The 15,000-nt window shown below is 46.3% G+C and overlaps 1 protein-coding gene across 1 annotated transcript in view; it reads right to left on the bottom strand.

The window, feature by feature from the left end:
• The window catches only part of brinp1 (bone morphogenetic protein/retinoic acid inducible neural-specific 1), a 94,267-nt gene that overhangs the window by 10,893 nt on the left and 68,374 nt on the right, over window positions 1–15,000 (bottom strand). Inside the window, exon 5 of the mRNA XM_076283138.1 lies at window positions 763–999. Coding sequence (XP_076139253.1) covers window positions 763–999 — 237 coding nt within the window. The remainder of the gene's footprint in view (window positions 1–762; window positions 1,000–15,000) is intronic.

Raw genomic sequence — 15,000 nt, forward strand, 5'->3', positions numbered from 1 at the left:
AGAGAGAGAGGGGGGAAGAGATGGAGAGAGAGAAAAGAAGAGATGGAGAGAGAGAGATGGAGAGAGAGAGAGGGGGGAAGAGATGGAGAGAGAGAGAGGAAGAGATGGAGAGCAAGGGGTGGAATCGACTGTTGCGATTAACTGAGAGGAGAACCGTCTCCTCAAACAGAAGGCTGTTCGGGGAGGCGTTGAATAATTCATATGGCACTTTATTGCCGATTGCCTGTGAGGAGCTAACACACTAGCTTTATGTGCCGTATTCTCCAGAAGGTGACTCACGTAAAATGACAACAGACTTGGAATAAAAACCAGCTGATTAATTAAATTTAGAGCTTACGCTGTTTAGGGCTGTGGCCTGTGCCAGTCTGAGGCTGATAAGCAGCCTGCTAGCCGGCTTTTATGTCGAAGAAAAGTGAGCATTTCTGCTCTTTTTTCCCTTCTCGTTTTCTTTTCCGCTGCTGCCATCATTTTCTCATGAGCGATATGAAAACAGCCATAATATCATCAAGGATGCAGCCCCTTCAGAGCAAATGATGCCGAGAGGTGGGCTGAGATGGGAATTATGCTAATCATTAGCTCCGGCTCAGCTAGGAGAGAGATCAGAGATGTCGCGCATATATATGTGTGTGTGTGTGTGTGTGTGTGTGTGTTGTGTGTGTGTGTGTGTGTGTGTGTGTGTACAAGAGAGAGAGAGAGAGACAGAGGCAGAAAGGCAGAATGTGAGAGAGAGCGTATGTGTGTGCAGGTGTGTGTGTGTGTTACCTGAGTTCTCAAAGTCCTTGTAGGAGGCGGCCCAGGTCTCCACCATGCCTTGCAGTGTGTTCTCCATGATCTGCAGGTCAGTGACGGGGCAGTTGCATTGTGGGTACTCCTCGGCACACTTGCAGATGCACTGGCTGTTGCGGCACATGTACTCTCCCTCCCCGTTACACATGATGTAGCTCAGCGCCGACTGCACAAACTTCTCCTGCAGGTACTCGGGGAAGATCACCTGGAGACCTGCAGGGGGCGCAACACAAGGGCTCTGTGGTTAACACTTGAGTGCTGTGGGAGAATCATCTGGAACACAGCTAAATCTAAATCAGGTGTACTTCTGAAATAACTTTAAATTGCAACACATTACTACTGTAACCCTAAACGTAATACTTTCTTTAACTGCACACACATTTTATAAACATAAACTGTATATCTTATTGACTTATTAATCTTTAACTACACACACGTTTTATAAACACATACTGTAGTGTATATCTTATTGCCTATACGAGAAGCACATTGCAGTTCAGTAGGAAGTGCACCTAATATAACTCCAGGTGAGTATGCAGTAACCACATGAATGTCAACATCACACTTTTCAATGAATAAGTACAGTACACTTCATATAATATGAGGGGAACATGTCTAATGTGATCATTCAATCCAGCCCCAGACACACAGTTCTGCAAAGCCAGCATGTCAGACAGAAGAACACACCCATAGACAAAGCGTTTTGTGTGGTCTGAATGGAGGTATGAAAGTTTGTTTTTCAAATCTGACTTTGAGCTGCCCTTCTTGGGTGGGAGGGCTTTGCATAATAGGATAAAATAGGCCAGTGATTGATGCATTCTGTCTAGATCTGTTTCGGCTTATTTACCATGCCTGTCAGTTGTGTGTGTCTGTGTGTGTGTGTAGGTGTAGGGGTGTGTGTGTGTGTGTGTACTCCCACATGTGTGTCTGTTTATATTTGTGTTTGTGTGCCTGTGCATTCTGTGTGCCTGTATGTGTGTGTGTGTGTGTGTGTGTGTGAGAGAGAGAGAGAGAGAGAGAGAGAGTAGCATACTTCATAAAAGGCTGCTGGTCCCCAAAGAGAAGAGCATATGTGGAATGAGAGTCTTTGGCCGCTGATAAAGCAGTTCCCCACTTTGGTCATTTATCCTTCCCATATCTCAACCACACGATCATATTCACCACATGAACACAAGAGTGAGAGCACAAAAAGCCTTCACTTCCTCTCAAAGCCCAGAATAGATCAAAACTAAACTGCTACTCGATTCACATCGAAAAGGTAGAAAGGGCAAATAGTTGCAGAAGCTAAAATCACATTAGAATAGGTCAACATCACGTTAGAATAGGTCAATACAGAAGATTACATCACGTTAGAACAGGTCAATACAGGTGCTTTGCCACATACACACAATTGGTATGACCAGTAGGGACTTTACAGGAAGCATGTGACTGACTGCTTGTGCAAACATACAATGTATGCAGTTTCTTTACAGTTCCAGAGTTAAACAGGCCTGGTGCTATGGTGTAAGAGTTAAACAGGAGAGTTAAAGAGGCCTGGTGCTATGGTGTAAGAGTTAAACAGGAGAGTTAAACAGGAGAGTTAAACAGGAGAGTTAAAGAGGCCTGGTGCTATGGTGTAAGAGTTAAACAGGAGAGTTAAACAGGAGAGTTAAAGAGGCCTGGTGCTATGGTGTAAGAGTTAAACAGGAGAGTTAAACAGGAGAGTTAAACAGGCCTGGTGCTATCTCCGTAAGGCCTCTGCCCATGCTACACAGCGCTTGTTCTTTAGAATAATCCACTGTTAAACTGGACTCTTATTTAACCTTGACTAGTCCCAACAGGCAGAGCGGCAGACTGATAAGTCTTTCACAGCTTCCATAATTCCTCATCGCTTCAATATCTCTTTACACCATCGTTTGGAGGAAAGTGACAGATGAGAATCATTTCCAAGGTGGCAGGACCCCGTCTCCAGCAGTCTCTCAAAGCTCACATTACACACGTCTCTCTCTCACTCAAAGCTCACATTACACACGTCTCTCTCTCACTCAAAGCTCACATTACACACGTCTCTCTCTCTCTCACAGCTCACATTACACACGTCTCTCTCTCACTCAAAGCTCACATTACACACGTCTCTCTCTCAAAGCTCACATTACACACGTCTCTCTCTCTCTCAAAGCTCACCTTACACACGTCTCTCTCTCTCTCAAAGCTCACCTTACACACGTCTCTCTCTCAAAGCTCACCTTACACACGTCTCTCTCTCAAAGCTCACCTTACACACGTCTCTCTCTAAAGACTCACATTACACACGTCTCTCTCTCAAAGCTCACCTTACACACGTCTCTCTCTAAAGACTCACATTACACACGTCTCTCTCTCAAAGCTCACCTTACACACGTCTCTCTCTAAAGACTCACATTACACACGTCTCTCTCTCAAAGCTCACCTTACACACGTCTCTCTCTAAAGACTCACATTACACACGTCTCTCTCTCAAAGCTCACATTACACACGACTCTCTCTCTCTCAATGTGTGAGTCCATGTTGATCATGCAGATTCGCCCACCAGGAGGCCTTGGTCAGGCCTGGCACTACTTCACCCCCTCACACACACACTCTGGTTATGTGTGGTTACTGGGCCTTGATCGGGCCTGGCATTACACCCCCCCACACACACACACACACTCTGGTCCTGTGTGGTAACTGGGCCTTGATCGGGCCTGGCATTACTTCTCATTTCCATTCATTACGCCACTTGGACCCAGAACCCTCCAGGGGGAAGCAGCTCTCTCTCCTTATTGTGCCCGTGCAGGAGGCTCGGTCGCTGGTCAGGCTGTCATCATAACCAGGCCCAGTTACCACACAGGGGCAGGGGATGGTGTGTGTGTGTGTGTGTGTGGGGGGGGGGATGGATCATTTCTGACTGACCACAAAAGAGTTGGATGGCGATGGGCCTTTTCCCCATCAGACCCCCCCACCACCCAGCAGCCCCCCTGGAGCCAATACTCATTTAGCTTGATGCATTCCTGGGCCTGAAACTTTAATGTGATTTGAATCCAGATGGCGGCTTCACGGATCGCTGCAGCTCAACGACAGAAGTGCTGCCAGCGGAGCAAGTTCACAATAACATGCCGCTGCTCACTCGCCCCACTCACCCTCCTATTACATCAGAGATGGAGAGAGAGAGGGAGGGAGAGAGGGAGAGAGAAAAGAGGGAGGGAGGGAGGGAGAGAGAGAGAGAAAGAGAGAGAGGGAGAGGGAGAGAGGGAGGGAGAGAGGGAGGGAGAGAGAGAGAGAGGAGGGAGGGAGAGAGAGAGGGAGGGAGAGAGGGAGTGAGATAGAGAGAGGAGGGAGGGAGAGAGAGAGGAGGGCTCTGCCACTGTCACTTGTCTGTATAATCAAAGCACCACACACATGTATACACACACACATGTATACACACACACATGTATAGACACACACACATGTATACACACACACATGTATAGACACACACACATGTATAGACACACACATGTATACACACACACATGTATACACACACACATGTATACACACACACACACATGTATACACACACACATGTATACACACACACATGTATAGACACACACATGTATACACACACACATGTATACACACACACATGTATAGACACACACATGTATAGACACACACACATGTATAAACACACACATGTATAGACACACACACATGTATACACACACACATGTATACACACACACACATGTATACACACACACATGTATAGACACACACACATGTGTAGACACACACATGTATACACACACACATGTATAGACACACACACATGTATACACACACACATGTATACACACACACATGTATACACACACACATGTATAGACACACACACACATGTATACACACACACATGTATACACACATCTATAGACACACACACATGTATAGACACACACACATGTATAGACACACACATGTATAGACACACACACATGTATACACACACACATGTATACACACACACATGTATAGACACACACATGTATAGACACACACACATGTATAGACACACACACACACACACACACACATGTATAGACACACACACATGTATACACACACACATGTATAGACACACACACATGTATAGACACACACACATGTATAGACACACACACACACACACACACACACACACACACACACACCACCACCTTCTCTATTCACTCTTTATTCATCCTCCCATCTCTTTTTTTCCTCTCTGTCTCTCCATCCAGTTGATACTGCTTCTCTCATCCCCATGTTGTGTCGGATATTCACATCCAAATATACCATTATAAGTGCTAACGTCAAAAACTTATCCCCAAAAAGAAGGCACAAAAATCCGGCAGAGTTCCGTGCAAAATATTGTTTAATGTTTCCATAGCGCAAAGCCTGAGTGGATCGCACGATCGCACTCCCGAAGAATAGTCGAACACCAATATCACTGTAATAGTCGAACACCAATATCACTGTAATAGTCGAACACCAATATCACTGTAATAGTCGAACACCAATATCACTGTAATAGTCGAACACCAATATCACTGTAACAGTCGAACACCAATATCACTGTAACACGTCTCCTTAGATGCTGACACAATGCTTGGCATCTCCAAACCCACAGGTCGCGCTATGAAAGGATTGTTGTTCGCTCTTATCTTTTGCTAGTCAGTACTGTTGCTGCCAAGTGTGTGAGAACCTTTCTCCATAATACAAGTTCAAAGGTTTACACAAAGTTCAGGGGTTTATACAGAAATCACAGGTCACACATCCTACATGGTTACATAGCGTTCACTCGTTGCTCTCTTATTGGCTGTTTTGAGTAGAGCCCGCCTCTGATGACGTCTTTATGTCCGCAGCTGCAAGGCTCCGCCCATCCACAGAGAGACACAGAGCGACACAGCGACACAGAGAGACACAGAGCGACACAGAGAGGCATTGGGATACGGAGTGCACATAGAGGATAACTCTGGTAGAATAGCTTCAGTACGTTAATAGTATTAGTTTGTTAACGTGTTAATTGAAAAATATTATAAAAGGATGTAAGAAAAACGTCAGTGTATTACTTGATTACCATTGACATTATGTAAATACATGTTATTATGTTTCAAACTCTTTCTCTCATTATGATGTCTACAAACCATAGTAATAATTTATACCACATCCACCCCCATTTCTCTGTCTTTTTTATCCCTCCCTCTTTCCATGCATCACTCCCTCTTTTCATACAGCTTTGCTCTCTCTCTCTCTCTCTCTCTCTCCCCCCCCCCCCCCTCTCTCTCTCTCTCTCTCTCTCTCTCTCTCTCTCTCTGGTACATCCTAATATTTGCCCAGCTCGTCATCTCTCGCACTGCTTTAAAGGGAAACAATGCCTTGCTGTCAGACCGCTGTGGTGGGAGACAAGAGAGTCAAGCTGAGGACACACACACACGCACACACACACACACACACACACACGCACACACACACACACACACGCACACACACACACACACACACACACACACACACAGTCGCTGCACACCCAGCTGTCACTGGCAAGGACATTGATGGGCAAACAAGCAGACAGAAATCATAACACAGCGCTCGCCAGCTCTGTGCACGGTGTGTAAATACAGCAACAGAAAGACGCTGGATCACAAATGCTTACAAAACAGAAAAACACAGTTGGAACAAGCAGCATATGCTGCCGGCTAAGTAGCGAGCAGCGAGTATCGAAGTCTGCAGACACCATGGCAACCATGTGATTAGGGTGAAGTCTGCAGACACCATGGCAACCAAGTGATGAGGGTGAAGTCTGCAGACACCATGGCAACCATGTGATGAGGGTGAAGTCTGCAGACACCATGGCAACCAAGTGATGAGGGTGAAGTCTGCAGACACCATGGCAACCAAATGATGAGGGTGAAGTCTGCAGACACCATGGCAACCAGGTGATGAGGGTGAAGTCTGCAGACACCATGGCCATATATAACCATGTGATGAGGGTGAAGTCTGCAGACACCATGGCAATCATGTGATGAGAGAGAAGTCTGCAGACACCATGGCAACCATGTGATGAGAGAGAAGTCTGCAGACACCATGGCCATATATAACCATGTGATGAGGGTGAAGGATGGGGCAGATTCACAGAACTTAATGGGCCTCGTCTAGAGAGTTACAAATGCAAGTGGGGAAGCGTGCACACACACACACACATACACACACACACTCAACTGCACAAAAACACACACACACACATACCAAGACACACACTGCATCCTGATAACGCTTAACTTCACGCTCTGTCAGTGCAAAAAATTCTCCTGCCTGGGCCTGAAGAAATAAATTGTTGTGCGTAACGTTAATCTCACCCCATAATAAACATCAGCATCCGACTGCTTCTGACTCTCTCTCTCTCTCTCTCTCTCTCTCTCTCTCACACACACACACACACACACACACACACACACTGCAAACTGTCAGAGGAGTGTGCATGTGAGGGGAGCTCACCCTTCACTTGAACTTGAGTTGACAGCATCAGGCTTCTCGGTGCCTACCCAATCCCATGCCACGCATGCATCCTGTTGCTCGCACAAATGCCTGGAAATGTCTATTCAGATAACTCTGCTTCAGACTTTTCATGTTTCCGCTGTGTACACAAATGCCTGGTAATGTCTATTCAGATAACTCTGCTTCAGATTTTTCATGCTTCCTCTGTGTCTCCACTTTCACAAATTCCTGAACAAAATCTCTTGGCTGCTGCCTATCCCCTCCCCAGCTTCTCCCCTGGGCTTCAATCAAACACACACATGCACGCATGCACACACACACACGCACGCACGCATGCACACACACACACACACACACAGACACACACACACACACACACATGTATGCATGCACGTACGCACGCACACGCACGCACGCACGCACGCACGCACGCACCTTCCCCCGAGCCCCAGCCCTGGGCAGTCTCTTCCGCCCTCCCCTCCCCTCCTCCCTCTGGGGGTTTGGCAGGACGGATGGCCAGCGGGCAAGCACGCCCCACCCCTCGCGAGCATCAGTTTCCTCCGTGATTAATTGACCATTGTATGCCCACAAATTCACAAAATAATCATTACTTAATGCACTGGTGCAATAAAGTGAATTACTTCAGAGGCATGTGAGGTTGTGCCAGGCTGCTGTTCCACTTCAGCAGTTCAGGGGAATAGGGGGGTGGGGGGGGGGATAAAACATTAAGACCTCTTGTCTCCACCTTTTAATGAAGTCACAGCCAATGTATTTTTTTTGACAAACCTGTGAGAGAGCAGAAATTGTATTCTTTTGGGAGTAACTGTGCAATTAATTTCCATTGCTTAGATAGCCTATAGAGTCTTAGGCTCTCCTTTGGTTCCTGCATTGCATATCGTTTTTGGATTTGTGCATTACATATTCAATTGCTCGCCATATGGAAAGACTACTATAACATACACACATATAGATTTGTAGAACACACAGACATGAATGTCTATTAACCCATTTACTCCTAAAATGCCTGCTAAAAACGCCTATAGAATCCTAGACTAAATAACCTTATTTTCTGAGGGTTTTCTGAAAACATACTAAAAATCTGTAGCACCTAGAAACATGAAATAAAAAGCATGCTGCGCTACGCAGCATCCAGCGGTAGGGTCAATGTTGCGCTACGCAGCATCCAGCAGGAGGGTCAATGTTGTGTCATGCAGCATCCAGCGCGAATGGGTTAAAAACAACATATACTTCCAGCACAGAAAAAGTGGATTTTGCCAAAACGCCGGCTTTGTGCTAGTGAAGTTCAAATGATCTTAACACATAAGGTGTACAGCAGGGTGTTAAAACAGAGTGCTAATTCTTTCATTTGAGAGACACACATGTCACCTTCTCGTATACCCCTCTTGCTTTATATGAGCTGCTATGAGTACTACATCCGTTGGTTCAGAAGGGTCTACGGAAAGGCTTTCTCTTCTCTCTGCAGGTAACATTTTTATTTTACACTTATTACTTCTACCTGTCCCCACTCAAGAGATCTGAAGTAAAGTAAGAGTCAAGTTTCTATCTGCAGAGATACACTTTACCCCCTGCAGGTCCCTTTTAACTTGATGTGAGTCACTGAGCTCAACAAGTCAACTTGTAGTGAGAGTACAGAGAATGGCAGACAGAAAATGACTCTTGAAGGAAACATACAGTACTGTGTACTGTGCATTGTGCTGTTTGCCTTCATGTACACGTGGCACGTCAACACGTGACACGTTTATAGGCAACAATGCAACATTTCACCTAAAGCTCATTTTCGAGCATGACACATTGCTAAAATGGCCACCATACTATAACACTATACTACAGAAATCTTGTCATAGTAAGTAAAGGGTCATGCTGCCTACGGTGACATCACACAGACTGGACCGGACTACACTGGGATATGACGCACCTCTGAATTATGGAAATATCATGCAATGTGTTCTAGAACAGCCTGATTGTCTTTTATTAATAACTGCAGCAACGCCCCTGCCATTCTTCATGATGGACAGCAAAGGTGTTCTTTACCCTTGTTGCCACTGCCAATGTTTCCGCTGACTGACGGATGAAGGCCAAGCACATAAACATCTCAGCTAAGGTCGACACAGAGCAAAAAAACAGCTCCATTCAAATCAATAGCATTATAGCTTCTGCTCCTCTGCTCTCTCAAACGGGAAATAAATAAGAGAGTGTGAGACGCAGGTCACCAGGGCGTCGCCAGGGCGACTGAATCTACACGGCCAGAGCACGTGCCGTAGTATGAAGCTGTCAGCAGTATGAGCCCTCACATGAGAGCTCTGAGTGTGTGTGTGTGTGTGTGAGTGTGTGTGTGTGTGTTCACATGAGAGAAGGCAACGCTGGATCAATAGAGGAAGAAAACGTGTGGACGGGCGGGCGGGTGTGTGTGTGTGTGTGTTTGGAGACCGTATGGCCTCTGTCAGCGGGCAGCTTTAGAGGACAAAGAGCTCAGATTTATGGCTGCGGGCTGTCAGGGGCGGGAAACGCGGCCTTGATTGACCACCTCCAATTCAGAGGTGACCTCGGAGGTCAGCGACGGGGGATTTCATCGGGGCTGGAGGTTGCGCCAAGTCTGCGGAGGAGGCACGCGAGGATGCCATCGTCAATCTGAGGAATGATCCGCCATTATCGGACACACACGTCAGGAGTGAGAGAGAGAGAGATCCTGCAGGAAGGATTGGCTCCACAGAGGCGCGCTTATGTCCTCAATAACGCAGACCGCACAACATAAAGGCTGATTAAAGCATCGCTCATACTGTCTGTATTGGATTCGATCGGTGCAGCTGTGTGACTTTTTATCTAATTCATGATCGGACCTACGGCTGGCATACTGTATGGTCAATAGGTTTCTGTCTGAGTTTGTATAGGTGTGTGTGTGTGTGTGTGTGTGTGTGTATGTGTGTCGGTAGGAATGTGTGATGTGTGTGTGTGTGTGTGTGTGTGTGAGTGTGTGTGTGTGTGCGGTTTTGGTTGATGGACAACATCCATCCCTCTGCTGCTGAAACCATTCTTAAACAGGGTCTAATTCATCACACATGTGGTCCATCTGCATATCTGGCCAGTCGACTGGGACAGCATGGTCAGTGCGGTGGAAATCGGTGAGCCTATTCGTTTCGTTTGTTTACCAAACATTTCGCAGGTGCGACGGGAATGGCTGAGGAATCAGGAAGGTGGTGATGAGCATGTAATCCATCAAGCTGCAGATGAATTGCCTGTGGGGCCCCTTTCATTTATTTTCCCTTCACCACTTTGAAAACTGTTGGCTCAGGCTATTCTAACATATTCATAAATCTTGCACGACGGGCTCACAGCTCCTGCTAGACCAAGGAGGAGTGAGAAAGGAGGGAGAGAGAGAAAAAAGAAAAAAGAAAATTACTTTGCTTTTGTTTTCCAGTTAATTTATGGCAGTTATATAGTGGGTAATTGTGTCTGGGGAAAGAGATGGGTGAGCTTGTATAAATCTCTCAGTCTGGCTCTCTCATCTCCCTTTTACTGGTAGACTCGGACTTATTGTAGGAATTAGGAGACAAATGGTAGGGCCCGTTTAACTACAACTTGTTAATCCCCACCTTCAATTAATTCCCCTCTCTCCTTGATGCCTTGGTATTTATTGTTCCCTCGAGAGACATTGACTATGCATCTCAAGACAAGGCAATTCCCACACACACACACACACACACACACACAAGGTTATTTACCTTCCCCACAAAGACAATAAGACAGCAAGATGGACGCAAATGGAATGGAATAAAGGTGACCAATTTTAAAATATAATATGAGAAGCTACAGTATCTACAAATTTAAAATAGAACATGAGAAGCTACAGCATCTACATTTTTAAAATAGAATATGAGAAGCTACAGTATCTACAAATTTAAAATAGAATATGAGAAGCTACAGTATCTACAAATTTAAAATAGAATATGAGAAGCTATCTGCAAATGGGGAGCACAAACTGTATTTCCTACTCAGAACAACAGTTTAATGATGTGCAATACGTTTAGTTCACATTCAAAAATAGATAAATATCCAAGGAAGTGTTTCTGCAGTCTAATTCTCATAATTACATAATGTCAATAGAGACAGATCGTATGGAGGATCCCGAGCAGGAGCTTTGCAATCCCCTTCTGATGTTTTCAGACAGCGCTGACCTCCTCCTACATCCCGTGTGCTTTGCTTATGTGTCTGTGGGTGGGCGGCACAATGACAGGGTTTGTTTTTCCCTTTTTTCTCTTTTGATGGAAAGATCAACTATTTGCTCGCTGTGGACTCAGAGATTTTAATGGGCCATTTCAACCCTGTTTATTGTGTTGGTTTCCTTGGTGATCATATAAAAAAAAAGACCTTGGTGAGCAACACGCGCACACGCAAGCACACACACACACACACACACACACACACACACACACACACACAATAGACTAAATATAAATCGCTGAACAAATGCGACTGGCCTGTTATGCAGGAGAAGGGCTTCCAGAAGGCTTCAAGCTTAAGTGAATCACTCTGAGTTTGTGTATTTGCGCAGGGCTGCTAACACAGTCCCTCCCTGTCCTCATATGGTTCTCTTTCCCCATCTGTGACTCGCTATCAGAAGGCAAATAAACATGAGCCATGTCGTCTATAGTGCTTTGTGTGTTCGGTAGCTGCATCAGTTCAGCTGGTGTTGAGAAAGGCTCCACTCAAGTTGCGGCCGCCGCGGCGCTTTGATAGCAGCCTGTCCTGGCCGCGTGTCTGATTATGCGTCCCTGCTTTAATGGAAGGGGAGCGGGGGAGCGGGGGAGCGTGCGGTGGCATGGCGCGCTGGGGGGGGGGGGGTGTGGAATCATCCCTCCGTTGCTATCTGTGTTTTCCAGCCATCAGATCACAAAGACTAGCCTCTCGTCTCTGCTGGAGGGAAATAAATAAATCAGGGAGACCAAAAAATGCCATTTCCAAATGTCAGGCAGCTAAAACATTGGCTCGTCGGCAGTCTCACTTTCCCATTAAAAGACATTATCTTTTCTTTTTTTTTAAACAACCAAATCCTGTCAACTTCAAATGTGAATATTTGTCTTTGGTGAAGCCTGCGCTCAACTGTGCCAAGACGGTTAAATCATTCCAATGTAGTACCAAGAAGGTTTAGTCTTGACTTGGCGTGATGCGCGCAGCTGAGGAATATTCTGTAGAACAGAGTTTAGCAAAAATACTCATTTTCCGTTTTCCGGAACACAGTGTGACACTTCAAGTCAATCAGAAACTGAACATTGGCCTAATGAACATGTTTTTCAGGCTCTTTTATGTGAAAACGCTATTGAGTAAGTGGGCTTCCACAGTGGGGCCATTCGCCAGTGAAAATTAAATTCACTTCTTTTGTCCATCATGAATGTACGGTATAATTATCGCTCCTGCAATTGATTAAATGAAGCCAATAGACTTCCTGGAGAGCTTTGAGAGGCTTGACAAAGTGTTCCTCAGGATAACCCCCAAACCCCCCTTTTTTTAATACCGCAAATGATTTCTGCCTGCCACATGCGGCCGCGTCACACAAAGCATTTTGATTGACATGTCAGCAGCGCGCGTCAACATGTGCCAGCACATCGGTTTAGCAGCAACCCGGCAGAGTGACAACACATCTAGACCTTCACTAGTCCTGACAACGCTGCCCAGAGAGGCAACTAGGATGTCCTTAACCCTCATAGGGTGTTCGTTTTTTTGTTACACAGGAGGTGCTGCTGGGTCTGGTGGACCCATTGCATTTTAGGCCTTTTAATTCAACATAATCAAACTTTAAAAAAAAAAAATACTTACTAGATGGTTACTTCATTCCAATTGCAAGTAATATAAACAACACATATGTTAAATGTGTTGCCTTTACCTTTGTTAAATCACAATTATGAATAGAAGTGCCACTCGTTTTTGTTTATTTTTGTATTAAAATATAACAAAATAAGGAAATGCATCATAAAACAGGCATAACTGGAAAATTGTACAAATGAAGCAAGTTTTATTTATTTGAATTTCATTAGAAATTGAACATACTCAATAACATCTGTCTGAACAACACATTGAAGCCATTGAACATGGCAATTTTATACCAGACTATACCACACATGAGGGGCAGAGTCTCACTGTGTGTGTATTGCATATGTATTTTTTGATAGGGGATGGCATGAAAAGGTAAAAAGAAGAATTGATGCCTTGTGCATGAGTTACATGCACAAGACATCGAGCATGTACAGTAGGTCCTGGTAGCATCCAAATCACATTGGCAGCCATGCAGGGGGGTTCATTTCTTGATCAGGAAGACCATTCAATTCTACCATTTTTTGACATCCATATGTTGTCATTTGCAAGCTGCTGACAGTCGAGTCCAATGTCTGGCTGCTCAATGGCTGGTTCTATGGCTGGCTGCTCAACGGCTGGTCCTGCAGCTTGCTGCTCATCGGCTGGTCCTGGGGCTGGCTGCTGGCGGGCTGGTCCTGAGGTTCGCTTGCGTTTCAGAGCTGGCTGACAGGCTGGTCCTATGGCTGGCTGCTCACGGTCTGGTCTTGAGGCCTGTTTGCGTTTTGAAGCTGATTGACGAGCTGGTCCTGTGGCTTGCTGCTTATTGGCCGGTCCTGGGGCTGGCTGCTGGTGGGCTGGTCCTGAGGTTCGCTTGCGTTTCGATGTAGGCTGACGGGCCAGTCCTAAGGCTCACGGGTTGGTCCTGGGGCTGGCTGCTTGCGGGCTGGTCTTGGCTGCTCACAGGTTGGTCCTGGTCCTGGCTGCTTGCGGGCTGGTCCTGGCTGATCACATGCTGGTCCTGGCTGCTTGCGGGCTGGTCTTGGCTGATCACGGGCTGGTCCTGGCTGCTTGTGGGCTGGTCCTGGTCCTGGCTGCTTGCAGGCTGCTTCTGGGCTGGTCCCGGCTGCTCACAGGCTGGTCCTGGCTGCTTGCGGGCTGGTCCTGGCTGCTCACGGGATGGTCCTGGGGCTAGCTGCTTGCACGGCTGGTCCTGGGACTGGCTGCTTGCATGGCTGGTCCTGGGGCTGGCTGCTTGCGGGCTGGTCCTGGCTGATCACGGGCTGGTCCTGGCTGCTCACGGGATGGTCCTGGGGCTAGCTGCTTGCACGGCTGGTCCTGGTCCTGGCTGCTTGCGGGCTGGTCCCGGCTGCTCACAGGCTGGTCCTGGCTGCTTGCGGGCTGGTCCTGGCTGCTCACTGGATGATCCTGGGGCTGGCTGCTTGCAGGCTTGTCCTGGCTGCTGAAGGGCTAGTCCTGAGGCTCTTTTACATTTCGGAGCTGGCTGATGCTTATCCTCCTCTTCAAACTCAGTGTCGGACTCTAATTTTTCAGAAATGTTATCCTCACTTTCTGAAACTATTTGCTCTGCATCACCATCAAAACCCTCTGACACACTGACACACACACACACACACAGGACCTATGATTTCCACACTTTAACTAGTTCCGGGTCCAGTGGACCCGAACATCCTGTGTGTAATATAAATGTGAAGGGGGGGTATGCAGGGGGGGTTCATTGAAAATTTTTTCTGATTTATGTTCCTCACAGAAAATGAGCCAAGGCCAATGAATCTTAGTTTTAAAAAATAATTATTTGTATCATTTTTATTAAGCTAAAAACTGAAAACGGGTCCCACAGACCCGAACACCTTATAAGGGTTAACT

The sequence above is a fragment of the Alosa pseudoharengus genome, unplaced genomic scaffold (genome assembly GCF_046254945.1).
Source record: "Alosa pseudoharengus isolate Yale_2024_CS ecotype anadromous, Long Island Sound unplaced genomic scaffold, YU_APseudo_1.1 YU_APseudo_1.1_scf_14, whole genome shotgun sequence".
NCBI lineage: Eukaryota > Metazoa > Chordata > Actinopteri > Clupeiformes > Clupeidae > Alosa > Alosa pseudoharengus.